We start from the raw sequence: 17,145 nt of genomic DNA on the forward strand, positions 1-17,145 counted from the left end.
CATAGTTGCTCCTGAAATCTCCTTCTTAGAGTGTTCACAGTGTTGCCGTCAGGGCCATCACATAGCATCTTCACAGCACATCTTCCTCCCATTCGCAGATCGCTTGGGTGTAGCTTCCACGTCTTTGTTAGTCACACTTCAAGACACAGCAGTTCATGATCAATATGACATTCCACACCTCTCATCAGGGATACATCCAGACACGACTTCATATTTTTCTGTCGCATCATTGCGCAGTCAATGCAGTTCCACTCTTTAGATCTCAGATGCTGTCAGAGATGCTTCTTGATCTTCCTTTTCACAAACCAGGTGCTGCAAATTGCTGTCATATTTAGGGAAAGGAATGCCAGATGCTCTTTACCGGCATCGTTGGCTTCACTAGACCCGTGGGGAAGACATACACCGGCCCACTGATCATCATTGTCTGGGACTGATTTTGACCCAATACAGTACTTGCATCGATATCACCGACGAGGAGATAAGGCGAACGAACGCACAAGTGGAAACGCTCAGAGTTCTTTCTCGAACACATGGCATTGCAACCTAACATCTTAAATACAGGATGTCATTCCAGTGCTGTATACTCATTTGTTTTTTGCATTCACATGGGAATCGACAAAAACATTATAAAACCCTCAGACAATTGAAATATCAAGTTAATTTAATCAGGAATAGAAAAAAAGGCTTACCAATTCATTTGGTTCACTCTGTACTTTTTCATGGCAAGTTTGAGGAAACTTCAAAATAAAAAATATGACAGTACCGTTATACTTTGGGAGGATGTGCAAACGATGTGTCCTGCATGAAAATGTGGGAGCTTCGTCCACACTTCAGCACCACCTCATTCGCTGAATAACCACTGAAGTACAATTGTGTAAGCTTCAACAGCATAATCACAAATAAATTTCCCTTTTGTTTCAGGCTCAAATAGGAGTGTCTTAGAACACACTCGAGTGAAATACAAACGAAGTTTGGAAGTGGGTCTTCGATGTTATTTTCCCACATTTCTATTAAAATTAAAATTAAGGCCGATAGCACAACTCAACTCTTTCGTTCCTCACTTCTCCAACATGTGGAACTACTGTATATTCCTGATGTTGTTCAAATTACACTCCTCCATATGGAGCAGCAGTTCTGAACTTGGGGTCCGTAGACCCCAAGGGGCACATGATCCCTCATCAGGGGGTACATTACGTACATTTCATTTCGAGGCATGGAAAGAGAAGCTGTTTGTACACATAGTACAGAATCGAAATGACTGAGTCAGCATTGAGAATGGGTATATGACGTCTCACACTGAGACCAAGGGTCTCACATGCTGACCGAAAAAGCTTCAGAAGCACTGCTCTCGGGCTTCAAGCAGTTGGTACATCACCATCTCGTGTCACCCCCTCCCCCCCAACTTAATACCTGCAACATTTTCTACACCCATTAACCTTACCTAATCCAACCTTCTTACTAACATGTATTTTACCTGTGTTTCCTTCCCTTCTCTTTCTGTCGCTCCTCTTTCCTGTTCCTCTTCCTGATCATTCATTCCATTGCTTATTGTGTCCAACTGCTTCCCCCACTGCACAACTGTCAATCTGTTGCCATTTACCACCACCACCACCACCCCCCAATCACCTCGCTCTTCCATCAGCCTATATCTTGCAGAGAAAAATATAAAGTAAAATAAATTACCACTTTTGTGATGCAAGTGTATTGCAAGCTCGGCATATTCAGAGGTCTGATATTTACATCTCGACATAAGAAAGATTCATATCAAGCTGAAGATCTTCCTATTCACTCTATGGCATAAGGGAAGAAATAGAAGAAAAAAAACAACAGGAAAGAACAACATTTACTTCAAACAACAGAAGTGATTTAAAAAGAATAACTTTGAATACTTGTGTGGAAGATGCAAATGATGTTGAAAGCTTTGGATTACACAGGATCCGTTGGTGTGAGGTCGGAAGCAGGAACATCAGCTCCTGCAGGGCACGTCGTACTCCATAGAGGTGTGGACAAAGGCTTTACAAGCTGTGAGAAATTGAAATTGACCGAGGGAGGAGATTATCCAGTCTGCGATGGGCTTTGGAGGCCAACTTTGACATATTGGTCTCCCCAGGAGAGGTTGTAGCTTATCGTGATACCGAGATGCTTGCCGTTCTGAACCTCCTCCAACAGCGAATCAAGGAAAATAAACAGGAGGGCTTGCTGGATGATCCTTTTGCAGACGAGATGGGAATGTGAGAATTACCTGCATTGAATGACATGTTCCATGTGTCAGACGTATATCTAATTATCTCTAGGTCTGTAGACAAGAATGAAGCAGCTGCTGGTCTGTCAATGGTCTGGAGCGAAATATATAATACAGAATGTATGCAAAGTGCTGAAGAGGGTTTTCTAAGGCATGATTGAAGTTATAGTTTTGCAGAAAAAAAACTTGGCCCAAGAGACTACCTTAGGGCACTCCAACCTCCACTGGGAGAAGAGATAAATGCACATACCATGAAGATATACTGTAGGTACCGACTGCATACGTCCAAGGAAGAGATGAAGGAGCAAAGGCGGAGGGGGGGGGGCGGGAGAACGTGTTCTTGTTTGCCATAGGCAGAAAAGTTGGCAGGCAAGGAGGGTGCCAGACAATCTCAAAGGTATGTGATATGTCCAGAGACATAGCCCAAACATCTTTCCGATTCAAGGCCTGCATGCATTATTAAGAGAAGCTGCAGCAAATCCAACAGTGATTGACAAAAACTATGATTAGAGATCAGGCCATTTCACAAGAGGGAAGATGATGTCATCCATGGTGTTTTACAACTTTTAGTGTACAAGCTGGAAATAACCCGACGTGTACAACATGCTAAACTCTAATTGTGTCCAAGCTGCTTGATGCTAATTGAAGGAGCTGTTTTTGCACCTGTTTGCATATGGGAGTGATATTGGCTGTTTTGCAAGCAACCAGGAGGCAACCAAAGATGAAGTGCAAGCTGAAAAAAAGCAGACAGAGGTGAGAGTAGCAGAACACGGGAACTAGTGCGACCTGCAACAACCATAAAGGCAGAGTTAGGACTGGTCTGAATATTCTCCACATTATCAGATGAAAACCGCCGTGTCCAGAAGGTGGTAATAACGACGATGATCAAAGTTGGAGTTTTGGGGTGGGGGGGGGGGTAGTATTTGAGGTGAAAAGAAGAGTACAAATATGTCCAAATCGATTGAAAATGTAATTAGGAGAAAGCTACCAAACACATATTTGATATTCTTGATCAACACCTTTGTAGTCATCGAGTTAAAATGACGATAAAGGGAAGATGATGGTGCAGTTTCAGCTTCATGGAGTACAAGGCACATTGCAACAAAGTGAAATGATCAACATTGCACTTCACACTAATAAAACACACACACACACACACACACACACACACACACACACACACACACACACACACACACACACACACACACACACACACACACACAGTGGCCTGCAAAAGTGTTCACCCCCCTCCAACGTTTTCACATTTTGATGCCATCTGATCTTGATCTTTCAAATCAAACTTAATGTGGGCTATAGAGTCTTCACAAACCACTCCAAAGTGACAAAGCTCAAGAAATGCAGATAAAATGTGAATAATTTAGATCAACAGAAAAAAAATGAGATGATTCTCAGTTGTATAAGTATTCAAAACCCTTTGCCTAATTAACCATAAATCACTTCAGGAGAAAATTGTTTATTTGAAACGTTACAAAGTAACTGTAGTAGGTTTCACCTGTATGTAATGAGTGGTTTAACGAAAAAAAATTAAGCTCTCCCACTTATCTGAGGAGTTTTAAGGTTCAACTCACTTGGTCAAACATCAAGGCTAACATGAAGACCGAGGAGCTTTCCAAATAAGTCAGACATAAAGTAGTGGAGAAGCACCGTTCAGGAGAGGGTTATAAGAAGATTTCAAATTCACTCATTATCTTTTTGAGTACGGTGAAATCCATCATTAAGAAATGGAAAATGTATCATACCACCCAGTCTCAACCCAGATCAGCTCACGCATCCAAACTCAGCAGCCAGGCAAGCAGGAAACTGGTTCAGGATGTCACTGCAAATTCAACAATGACTGAAATATCTGCAAGACTGTGTCCAGGATGGGAGTCAGTGTTCATCAATCAACAATATCGCGTTTCCATTCACAAAGCTGCCTCTCTGGACAGGTGGCAAGAGAGAAGCTATTACTGAAAAAGACACATCTAAAAGCTTGCATGGAGTTTGCGAAAAAGCATCTTAATGACACTGCAGGCATGTGGGGAACTTTTTGCGATCAGATGAGACAAAAATTGAATCAGTGGAGGATATTGAGTTTACTTTTGTCTGAAGGGTATATATATATATATATATATATATATATATATATATATATATATATATATATATATATATATATATATATATATATGTACATGTCAGAAACTTTGCAGCTCAGGATTCATATTAGAAAAATGTAGCACACTGAGCTGTAAAATAATATATTATTTATTAAAGCCTGACGTTTCAAGAACAAGCTAGTACTCTTCCTCAGGGGCATTGAGTACACCGCATTAAGTTTCATTGGGGAAGGCTTGCGTCGTGGATTGGTTCAAGTCATTGCTAATAACAAGGCTCCCTGTATTCAAATTATTCTGCCACTTTTGTTGATGTTCTAATTGATTGCGTTGTGCTTTGTATGTGGGATGCAAGTTGATGTGTTGGTTGATCGAGTTGTTTCAGGAGCATCAGGCCTCGATAATCTCGTGGTTCTATATTAATGACCCTGTGCCAAGGATAGTGGGCTAATTCCTCGACAACGTGTGTTGACTGGGAATATATCAGGGCCAAAAAGAACGTCCTTGGTTGCAACACACACACACACACACACACACACACACACACACACACACACACACACACACACACACACACACACACACACACACACACACACACACACACACACACACACACACACACACACACACACACACAAATACTGAACTGAAGTGCACAAGAACACTGGACAGACAATACAAGAGTAAAAAATGGTAATTTCCACTGATTTTAATTGCACTAGGCACCAACACATATGCAAAATTTCTTGGAGATCGGATCAGCCCTGTTCGTTTGTATTGTATGATTTTCAGATGTATGTACATACACAGTGTCAAAATAAAGTCTACACCCCCTTTCAAAAATATCAACTTTTGTTGCTGTATATCCTGGAAGTAAATTACAATAAATCGGACTTTTTCCAACTTTATTTACACATCGTCACCCACAACTTCCAAGTGAAAAACAAATTCTACAAATTTCAGAAAATTAATCAAAAATTACTCAGCGAAAATATCTTGTTGGATAAGTTTCCACCTCCCTGATAATAGCAATTGTAAATTAGCTCAGGTGTAATCAATCACCTTCAAAACCACACACCAAGTTAATTGGCCTCCACCTGTGTTAAATTGTAGCGATCTTTATTACCTCCGCCACGGAAAGTGAAGGAGGTGATGTTTCCATCCCTTTCTGTCTGTTTGTTTGTTCCTTGCAAAATGGAAGATTTTTCAAGTATATTGGTCAGTCGAATTTGTTATTCTGTTTGTCTGTCAATCGCCTACAGCTCACAATTTAAAACCGATCTTCGCAAAACTCAAGTTGAAGTGGTAGTCTCAACTGAGAAGCCTATTCATTTTCAGGTCACAGGCAAAGGTCATCTTGAGGTCGAATTTCTAAAATTGTCATTTTTCATCCGATTGACTTGAAATTTGAACAGGATTTGCATATTGCATCACTGAATTGGGAAACTTATAGTTAGTTCCCTTACCGAAAGCCATTTAGGATCATTGGTAACTCTCGCGATGTGGCTGCGTCTTTGGGTCTCTTACTCTCTCATCACAGGCAGGTCGGTCATCTTTCTGTATTCTACCGTCTCCTCTCCGGTCTCGCCCCACCCCCCTGCGCTGTCTGCCAATGTCCCCCCCACCCCCCATATTTCCGCAGGGCACTCAAGGTCTGCCAACAACCCCCTTTTGGTAAAACGACCAAAATCAAGAATCACTGCTCACCTTCACCCTTTCATTCCTCATTTTCCCACCTTTGGAAAAAACTTGCACACTCTCTTCAATCCCACTCTTCCCTCCAGGTCTTCAAAATAGCTGTTCACCACCATCTCTTATCATCCCATATCATCACGACCATCCCATCCAAAACCGAGATCTTTTCTACACCCACTAATCAACTCCTCCTTCAAATTTCCTGCTTTCTTTCCTGAAAGTCCTTGTCTGTCGTGTAAGGACCTGAACGTCCTTGTTGTGTCCATCTTGTTTACCCTGTGTCCCTCTCCCCATTCCTCTCCTTTCCACAGATCTCCTCTTGTCTCTGTTCCCCACTGTTTTTTACTTCCCTCTGCCCTCCTCTTGTCTCCTGCAACGCTTGTTATATGTTCTCTGTGTTAGCTCTTCTCCGAGCCTCGACAGTGTAAACAAAGAAATTAAAAAAAAAATTATAAACAGCCATGTCAGCCCATCACTTGGGAATCTCATGTGATGAAGGCCAGTGAACCACAAACACATCTTTGAAACAATTCCCAAGTGATGGATTTTTGTCGATGGATATCTCTCATCTGAAGTTGATGACACCTTTCATAATCTCCCAGTTATGTCAGTCGAGTTGAATGCTCACACGCTCTTGAAACTATCAATGAAACGCTGATGAACAATTTTAACTTGTAAATCCATTGACCATTAATCATTATCACCTTATTTAAATGAAACTCTGCTTGCATTGACCTCACTTCTCGTGCCAATGAGGGTATTGGGCTGGTACACCAACGGGTACTTACTCCATCTGGTTAGAAATTTTGAACCATAGCAGGGTTGTTGCACCCACATTGCTAAGAGTGGATAAGCCATCTTGAATTTTGAAACACCATTAACTGACTGTCTCATAAACATGATCTTTCCACTTTTCATCCCCAAAATGAATAATTTGACAACAAAATTGACTTCCGAAGTACAATGGCTGATATTGCTTCTGATAAATCTGCCATTTTTAAAAGTGGTGGCTGTAGCAATCAGATCACTACTTGGTGATATCTCCCCTATTTGTTTTGATGTAATGCACGCATACAATCTCTCTGAAGGGCACGTTGCCATCATCCATACAATTCATACAGGAGTCTTTGACAGAGACAGGATGAAAAGGCCAATTTATTTTCTCTTTATCGTCTTGGTTTGCGAATTGGATGCGAGGAAGTACCCGGCTGTGGTCGATTAAGGCCTGTTGCTCTTGAATCACAGACACTGACAAAAATCTCTCGAGTTGGATGCCCAGTTGCTCGAGGAAGTGTTAGATATAATCCTGATGCACAATGGTAATGTGTCATCCACATATCTGTTCTGATATCCACAGCCAATGAGCATTGGTCTCGACAGTCTTGACCAGGTTATCCACAGTTCTGTACAGCGGAGATCCCACCCCGTAGACGCACCAACGGCCGCCAATAGTGTGCTCCGTTGAATTTAAAGGCCATGCTATGGTGAGGTATTTTTAAAATAAAATGGCAAAATATGCTGTTACAATTGTTACCCTCGCGTTAGGAGAGGGTATTGCATTTGGTTCCGTTTGTTTGTTTATTTGTTTGTTTGACCGCACAGAACTTTCGTGTTTTTCTCTGCAACCGCTTATCGGATTGAGAATAAATTTTCAGCATTGTGCGATTACTCATGCAGAATGTTTTAATGATAATCATGACGTCATAGGTCACATGGTGTGGCAGCCGTATTTGAAAAAAACAGAAAAACTTTGGACCTCTGTATCTATGAAACCCCACCAAGGAAAAAAAATAAAACTTGGCACATAGCAAGTACTCCTCATTGGGGAATGTGTGATTTTCGATGAAATCATACATGCCTCTTTATGACGTCATAATTGCATATGTAGAACTCCACATCGGATCAGTATGAAAATTTTTGAGTGTCATCTCGGGATAAATGGTCCACAGAAAAAAAAATTGATGACATCGGTCACATGATATGGCAGCCATATTGTTAAAAAAAGAAACCTTCAAAAATCTTCTCTGAAGTGGCTGAACAAATCGTTGCGAAACTTTATACAAATGACTGCCTGTCCATGAGGAACAAAAGGTTCACACATATGATGTCATTGGTCACATGGTTTAGCAGCAATGTTGGATTTTCACTAAAACCTATAAAAAAATATTCTTCTCCAGATCGGCTGGACAAATCGAGGGGAAACTTCACATAAGTGTTCACCAAACCATGGGTGTACAAGTGTGTTCAGGAATAATTGATAGGTTACATGATTTGGCAGCCATATTGGATTGAAGAAAGACATTAAATAATGATTTCTCTGGAACCGCTTAAACAATCGATGTGAAACTTCATATTTATTATCTAGTAGTGATGGGAAATTCATGTTTTAAATTTCAACTTGATCGGGCACATGGTCTGACAGCCAGAATTATTTAATTTTTTGATGTGGGTTCGTTTAATTTTTGAATAAGGCTTACTTGGCTGTGCCTGGATGGGTTTGATGGTAGAGGAGTAGCAGATGAAATGTGAATCCCATCCAAGTTCATCCTGATGACTTCATCTTTGCTTTTTTCTTGTTCGGGTTCCTTCGGATTACTCCAATGCAGCACTGTACCTATTTGGTCTTCCATTTGATTTCAATTGAATAAATTTTAATGACATTCTAAATTCAATTTAATAATGAATAATAATTTTAAAAAAAGACGTCATGGGTCAGGGTTAGGTGTCCGATCAAAGCGGGGTTGTATCAAAGCGGGACGTCTTGGTTCCCAGTCATCAATGCCAGCAGTTATAAAGTGGCATTTACAGTTATGTCTCATTAATTACGTAACACACCAGTACACAAACGCCAAACAAAATATACAACACACAAGCAGTCCTGGCGAGGGTCTGCAATCACTGACTGCTCTTTTTTGTTTGTTATTTGGCAAAAAATAAATTTTTTCTTGACAAGTATGTTGATCGCCTCCGTTTGCGTGTTTGTTGTTTTTGTGTTTGTTTGTCTGTTTGTGTGTTTGTCTGTCCGCTTGCCTCCAGCCCAAACCGCTCAACCGATCTTTCTGAAATTTTTAGAGATCAATGCCACCGACCCTGCGACGGTCACACATTGAAGATTCGTAAAATTTGGTCGAACGAAATGGTCTACAAAGGCCAAAAGGCCAATTTGAGCCAAATTTTCTAAAATCCTCAAATTTCATCTGATTGACTTGAAATTTGAATCGGATTTGCACATCATGTCAGTGAATTCAACCACCTCTTACTTTTGAGGTTATCGTAGGTCATTAAAAAAACGAACCCACATCAAAAAATTAAATAATTCTGGCTGTCAGACCATGTGTCTGATCAAGTTGAAATTTAAAACATGAATTTCCCATCACTACTCGATAATAAATATGAACCATAGGCCATAAGGTCAACCCAAAATAGGCCAAAATTTTTTATTGCTCCTAAATTGTCAATTTTCATCCATTGACTTGAAATTTGAAGACCATTTGTAATATAGGTCGGTGAATTCAACCACCGATTAATTTTGAGATCAAAATCGGCCAAAAGGCCAATTTGGGCCAAATTTGCTGAAATCCTCAATTTTCATCCGATTGACTTGAAATTTGAAGACCATTTGCACATCAGGTCACCAAATTCAAGCACCTATTAATGAGGTAAACATAGGCCAAATTTCTAAAATCCTCAATTTTAATCCAATTAACTTGAAATTTTAAGAGCATTTGCATATCAGGCCGCTGAATTTAAACACATTAATTTTGAGGTAAACATAGGCCAAAAGGTCAAAATAGGCCAAAAGGCCAATTTGGGCCAAATTTTCGAAATCCTCAATTTTCATCCGATTGACTTGAAATTTGAAGAGCATTTTAATGTCACGTCTTTGAATTCAACTACCAATTAATTTTATGGTGAAAAGGTCAACACAGGCTTAATTTCTAAAATTGATAGATCGGGCCAAAAACTAAATATATCACTATATCTTCAAAAGTTGTGGATGAGTTATGACAAAACAAGGTGGATGAGTTGAATTGTTGACAAGAACAAGTGGATTGGATTTTGGTTTGGATCCAACCCATCAGTGCGATACAAAACGTAAAATCTTCCACCTGGCAGAGGTATGCGCTCTACCGAGTGCCATTCTACTTTGTGCTGTTTTGCCAAGTTGTTACTCTATGAGTGATTTTTCATTTGTTTGTTTGTCTGCACAGAACTTTCATGATTTTCTCCATATAATAACCGCTTGTCAAATTGAGACAAAATTTTCACCATCGGTGCGACAAATGATGTGGAATGTTTTAATCATAATTATGACACCAAAGGTCATGTGGCATAGCAGCCATGTTGGAAAAACGGAAACAATTTGGACTTCTTTATCTATGAAACCACACCAAGGAAAAAAAAATCGAAACTTGGCACAAAGCAAGTTCTCCTCATGGGGAATGAGTGAGATTTTTTTAATGATGTCATAGGTGCCTTTGTTATTACGTTATAATTGCACATGTATAATGCCACATCCGATCATTATTAAAAAAATTTGAGGGTCATCTAGGGATAAAATTATCCACAGAAAAAAAATGATGATATCATCAGTCGCGTGATTTGGCAGCCACATTGTTTTGTTCTTTTTAATCTTCAAAATTCTTCTTCTCTGAAGTGGCTGAACAGGTCGAGGTGACATTTTACACGTCTATGACCACCTGTCCATGAGGAACAAAAGACACATATGATGTCATAGGTCACATGGTTTGGCAGCCAAATTGGATTTAACATTAAAACCTAAATACACCACTCAAAAGAAGTACTGGTGAGGGTCTGCAATTTCTCATTGCTCTTTTTCTTGTTTGTATTGTTACACTACGTTGTTTCATATAACATGACAGTTCGCATCATCTTTGTGATATAACAGTATTTGCTCGCACATGAGCTTTCTGTTTGAACTATTTTAAAGTGACCCTCTTTTGTGCTGACGTGCTTGCTGGGCACAGAAAGCATGTGTGATGAGAACCAGAAACAAAGGAAGAGCTATATCCTTCTGGTTTGGAACAGTTTTATAAGTCAACCTTTCTATTACTTGGCTACCCTTCATCAGTATAACATTGCATTTCATTATATCACCCCATTTTCTCCCACGTCTCACTTTTCACCCCATGCCTTCCCAATTGTGTTTTGTGAACTGAGTGGTGTTTGTTTGCACCCATATACTGATAATCTATTTTAGTGATGATGACCGCTGGCTTAGTTTTGAAACCACATGGCTTGGACATGCAAGGATATGATTGCAGATAATGAGGATTGTTCAAAATAATGGTGTTGTTACGACATATTATTATTACAAGCTGTATAAAGAGGCAAGCTATTTTTGACATGTATTATTAATAGCAAATTTGAAATGTAAAGGCCCTGTCACACATTGACATTTTCGCCAGCGTATGGCAAGGTCTCAAAATGTATGTAAAACGCTGGCGTACGCTGAACTATTGATGTTTTTTTTGCAGTTTTGGACGTATTCATAACGAGTTGGACGTATGCATAACGTATTAGTAACGTACACAGAACGTTTCGATAACACAGGTAAATTATATCAACGAATGCCGAGCATGTTGTCGGCGTTCACAACCTAGGACAACGATAGTCTAACTTATGCATAGCGCGGCAGCGTATCGCCGACGATCACGTGGCGTAGGCTATTCATAGGCTGCGGCTCGACGATTCAAATCATAACCGCACTAGACATCGAAGTGTCAAGCCGCTGTCACACCTTGACATTTTAGCCAGCGTATGCCGACGTATGAAAAATTTTCCGAATACGCTGGCACATGTCGAATACGTTATGGGTAAGTTTTGTATACGTTAAGAGCACGCTGAAGCATGTTGGCATACGTCATAGTATGCCGAATACGTCGACAAATTTTCAGCATGTTGAAAATTTTTCGACGTATGCCAGCGTACGACACACGTTCCGCATACACTGGCCATAAGTTGTAGGCACGTTACGCGATCGTTGACACACGTCGACACACGTTACTTGTAAGTTACTCATCAGTCGAAACACGTCGAGGTAATGGTTCGCGTCAGTGTTCCAGACTCCCTGTTTTTTTTTTTGTTTTTTTTTTCTTCGGTATGACGGTGATGTTGACACTTCGATTTCGAGTGTGGTTATGATTTAAATCGTCGAGTGGCAGCCTATTAATTATATTATATTATAACCGCACTATAAATCGAAGTGTCAACATCACCATCATACCGAAGAAAAAAAAAGAAGAAAAAAACCAGGGAGCCTGGAACACTGACGCTAACCATTACCTCGACGTGTTTCGACTGATGAGTAACTTACAGGTAACGTGTGTCGACGTGTGTCAACGATCGCGTAACGTGCCTACAACACGTTACTCATAGGTTAGAAATAAGTTTCGGGTATGTTAAACATTACCTCGACGTGTTTCGACTTATGAGTAACTTACAAGTAACGTGTGTCGACGTGTGTCAACGATCGCATAACGTGCCTACAACTTATGGCCAGCATTATGCGGAATGTGTGAGTCATACGCTGGCATACGTCGAAAAATTTCAAGCGTGGAAAATTTGTCTAACAGCTCGGCGTACTACGACATATGCCAGGGTGCTCTTAACGTATACAAAACTTACCCATAACGTATTTGACATGTGCCAGCGTTTTAGACAAATTTTTCATACGTCGGCATACGCTGGTGAAATCATCAAGGTGTGACAGGGACTTAAGATTGGTGTTTGCTGTATAGAGCAGAGAAGGGTGGGACATCCCCAATCCAAAACCATGATCTGATCTTTTCTACCCTTGTTAATCGCACCCAAATCCCTCCTCCTTCAAATTTTCCAGTTTTTCCTCCTTCGAGTTTCCTTTTTTATCCATCTTGTCCACCCCATGCATTCTCGGTATCCAACTTGTCCATGCCATGCATGCTTATTTTGCGTCCTGTTTTTGTCTGTCCTGATCCTTTCAATGTGCCCGCTCTTCCATGAGCCTCGACTACGTGTACAAACAAAAAAGATCACTGAGGGTTTAGCTTTGAGCAAGACAATCAGCTCTTTCTCAGAGTCCAACAAACTTCCTTTCACCATGAGTTGTCTCCATTTCCACGTGACTCACCACCAATCATGGAGTTAAAGGGTGACCTAAGTTTGTGCAAAACATGTTCTCTTACTTTATGTTTGAAAGTGTTTGGCTATGAAACATGTATGAAAAGGTGTTATTTTAGTCAAAAGGTTTTGTGTTTTTTTTCATGAGTTATGAGCAATATTGTTAGTTATTTTGACATTTTTTTTCCGCCCAGAGCGAGGCTCATGGAAGAGCAAGGTTAATTTGACAGTGGAGTTGTGGGGCAACAATTGTGCATAAACAAATAGGAAGAGAGACAGAGACAGAGAGACAGAGTATATATACATAAATATATACGAGGGAATGCTGGGGTAGCAGATAGGGGGCAGGATGCTGGGGAAGCAGAGATTAAATTCAACTCAACATAATACACCAAAATAACATATTGTGCAATCAGGGACAATAAAGGATCTGTTTTGCGATAAACATCCAAACTGAGTCACTTGTCGTTCTGGATGAATTTATTCTATTTACTTATTTTTCCCCTCACGGGTGCATTTGCCCTCGCTTAATCGAAACAAAATATTCTCATCCCTGATATAGGCAGAGTGAGCAAACATCTACCATAATGTGGTTTCACCCACTCTGGTGCCAAGGGGTCAGACGATGAACAAATCTTGCGACCCAAAATTGGACATCCATAATGTTCCATCGACCTTAAGAAGTAAATCCTCCTTGTCGGGCGCATATCACAATGCATTGTTCTCAGACCAAGAGACAATCGAGGTTTTCATTTCAGAATGCAGGAAAGGAAGGAAGCAAAAGCCATCTCTGGCATTAAACATTTTGCTCCTTGATATATTCCTGGTCGGGTGAGTGTGTGTAGTAATAATCGCGTGCTCTCACAGCAGGTAGCATCATGTGTGCAGGTTGCCTCGCTGAGGGTCCTGCGAGGATTATGTTATTAAACACAAAAGAAAGGTTTTCTTGAGATTATGTTTCTCTTTAATAATCTCATTGCAGGCACTGAAAGGTTTGCTCTGTGGGGGTGATGTTATCGATCTCTAGTTAGCTTTAAAGTTCTGTATCACCTGTGACATCCAGTGATGCATTAGAAACATGTTCCTTGTTATCTTCACAGTTCTCTCCCATTGCCTTAAAGCAATGGATTACCTTCCATGCTGCGAACAGCCGTCGTCCCTATCTCACACGGAGTAATCCTATACTATATTAAATTTTTGTTTGTGACCTTATTTCATTTGAAATCATATTTTTTAGTTTTATTTTCTGTTCAAGCCCTGCCATTTTGCATGAAAAGCATGGGTAATACATACCATTGTAATTGAAATTATACAAGTTTCAGTGACACTTGTTCCCATACCCTTAATTTTCAAACAGGAACATATTTAAGACAAGGGGTCACCATACAAACTTGCCTCTAATTGGGAATCCACCCACATCCCAAGACTTCCACCAGAGATAAGTAATCTTGATGTCATGGGCTAAAGGAACATGCTGGTGAAAATTGTACGGATGTCTGAATTAAAACGAAAATGGAACACTTTAAGGGCATTGGCCTTTCACGTATCAGAGATAAGATGCATGTGAGCAATGGAATTTCATAAGTTTGAGGAAATGTTTGAAAAGATGTGAAACAAGTGCACTTGATCTGCAGGTCACAAGAACATTGACTTGAATTTGACATACATTGAGAAGTCAGTTGAATTATGTGAGATACAGAGTCGACCTGCTGGAAAAGCAAGTGATAATGATAGGATCGTATAACAAGATAATGCCATTCCTGTCCAACTTGAGAGATTTTTGTCATCTTCACAAAACAAGGAGAGGCTACAAGCAGCTGCAAGTATATTCTCCATCAACAAAGCCCAAGTTATGGAAATCAAGACCATTTTTAATGGCGATGTGAGTGATAACAATGTCATGACCGAGGCATCAGAAGTGCAAGACTACACAAAGGAACCCTGTGAAGACCGAACACCTATTTCTTGAGAACAAGTCAATTTACCTCTCATACCAAATCTTCACGAAGTAGTTGGTGTCAGTTAAAACAATTGTCGTGCTCGAGAAGGACACGTATATGCGTGAGACTCCTCATGCATTATTTATCTGTTTTGGTTGATCAATAACAGTTAAAGTAGGTCCAACTTGTGAATCGTCTGAATCGATTCCCCTGCACATGTTTGGAAAGAGGTCTGGCAGTTTTACACGCAATGTGGTGCATAATGCTCAAATTCTCATGGAATGTAACGTCATGAGCAAGGGCGGCACGACAAACAGCAGCATTGGGAGCAGAAATAGAGAGGCATCTGCAAAACAGCAGTGTCCAGTGAAAAGAGACCACTCCTTCAGGTGTGACGTTCAAAAAGGTAGAATAATATTTACCTCTGCGACCGAAGGTGGAGGGAAGTTATGTTTTCACCCCTGTCTGTCCGTTTATGACTGTGAGCAATATATCTCAAAACATTAATGATACATTCGGACTAAATTTGGTGGACAAGTTCAGTGTGTGTGACAATGACGAATTGATGAGATTTCTGTGAAGATGAGTTTTTAAAACGATTCTTCACCGTTCAGAGATGGGGTCAAAAACAATTTACTTACAGTATAACATATTTCAAAATGTTCTGAACGGATTATGGAAAAACTTTGTGGATGAGTTGGGTAGGTGAGAAAAACAAGCAGTTTGAATTTTGGTTCAGGTCCGAATGCAGATCCAGCCTATCAGTGGGACACAAAAAGTAAAGTATTCAACCTGGCGGAGGTAATATGCTCCACCATGTTCTGTTCTAGTTACCTTCGTCACCGAAGGTGTATGGAGGTGATATTTTCACCCCAGTCTATCTGCCTTTCTGTTTGTCTGCCTGTCTGTGAACACAATATCTCAAAAAGTTGTGGACAGATTCGGACATAATTTGGTGGAGAGGTTCGGAGTGTGACAAGGATGAAATGGTTTAGATTTCGGTAAAGATCTAGATCTGGATACTGGAAGTTTTAAGTGATTCTTCGCCAGAGAGATAGGGCCAAAAACGACATGTGGCATGATATCTCAAACAGTTATGGACGGATTCGGATGAAACTTAGTGGACACGTTTTCTGTGTGACAAGGACAAATCGATTCGATTTTGGTGAAGATCCTCATCTGGATCTGCATACGAGAATTTTTTTTATTTTCTTAAGTGATTCTTCACCATTGAGAGATTTGACTAAAAACGAGATCGAGCATGATATTTCAAAAAGTTATGGACAAGTTGTGACAAAACTCGGTGGATGAGTTGGGTATGTGACAAGAACAAGGTGATTATATTTTGCTTCAGGTCCAGATCCAGATCTGGCCTTTCAGTGGGATACAAAATGTAAACTGAATAGCCTGACAGAGGTATGTGCTCTACTGTGTGCTGTTCTAGTTTGTTCATGTTTTGCAACCTAACAGCTCGAAAATCGAACAAGAACACCATTCGTGATTTTCCGCCAACATCACACACACGACATTGGCATGTGAAGTGATGTTTCTTCAAGGTCAGGCAATGCACATTTGTTGAACATGTTGAGCTGTCTGATCCACACAACTTTGAGTGCCATAAAATGATGAATATGCTCACCTCAAAAAGGGTTTACTCAGTTTACCCAGCAAACTAGTTGTTGGGTGTGGCTGCCTGAAGAAAGGCATGGCAAGATGTTCATGCAGAAAAAAGTTCAACTCGCAGAGAATGATGCAAATATTGTGAAAATGTCTGTGATAATATTTGAGTGTACAACTCAGCAATGCACCTTCAGAGTTCAATATGGTATTGTGTCATCAGCTGTGTCAGTGTCGTCGTCTGTGTCGTCGTCTGTGTCGGTGTCGTCGTCTGTGTCGGTGTCGTCGTCTGTGTCGGTGTCGTCGTCTGTGTCGGTGTCGTCGTCTGTGTCGGTGTCGTCGTCTGTGTCGGTGTCGTCGTCTGTGTCGGTGTCGTCGTCTGTGTCGGTGTCGTCGTCTGTGTCGGTGT

The 17,145-nt window shown here is 40.5% G+C and overlaps 2 protein-coding genes across 8 annotated transcripts in view; one reads left to right on the forward strand and one right to left on the reverse strand.

Moving 5' to 3' along the window:
- The window catches only part of HIP1 (huntingtin interacting protein 1), a 438,658-nt gene that overhangs the window by 239,738 nt on the left and 181,775 nt on the right, over positions 1-17,145 (reverse strand). The window lies entirely within an intron of this gene.
- The window catches only part of LOC147011044 (uncharacterized), a 5,435-nt gene continuing 2,981 nt past the window's right edge, over positions 14,692-17,145 (forward strand). Inside the window, 4 exon segments of the mRNA XM_085860325.1 lie at positions 14,692-14,742; positions 14,954-15,122; positions 15,289-15,508; positions 16,960-17,145. The exon segment at positions 16,960-17,145 is cut by the window's right edge and continues 454 nt beyond it. Coding sequence (XP_085716451.1) covers positions 14,692-14,742; positions 14,954-15,122; positions 15,289-15,508; positions 16,960-17,145 — 626 coding nt within the window.

Source organism: Eptatretus burgeri, chromosome 16 (genome assembly GCF_056783735.1).
Source record: "Eptatretus burgeri isolate ZD-2024b chromosome 16, Ebu_testis_v1, whole genome shotgun sequence".
Classification (NCBI taxonomy): Eukaryota; Metazoa; Chordata; class Myxini; order Myxiniformes; family Myxinidae; genus Eptatretus; species Eptatretus burgeri.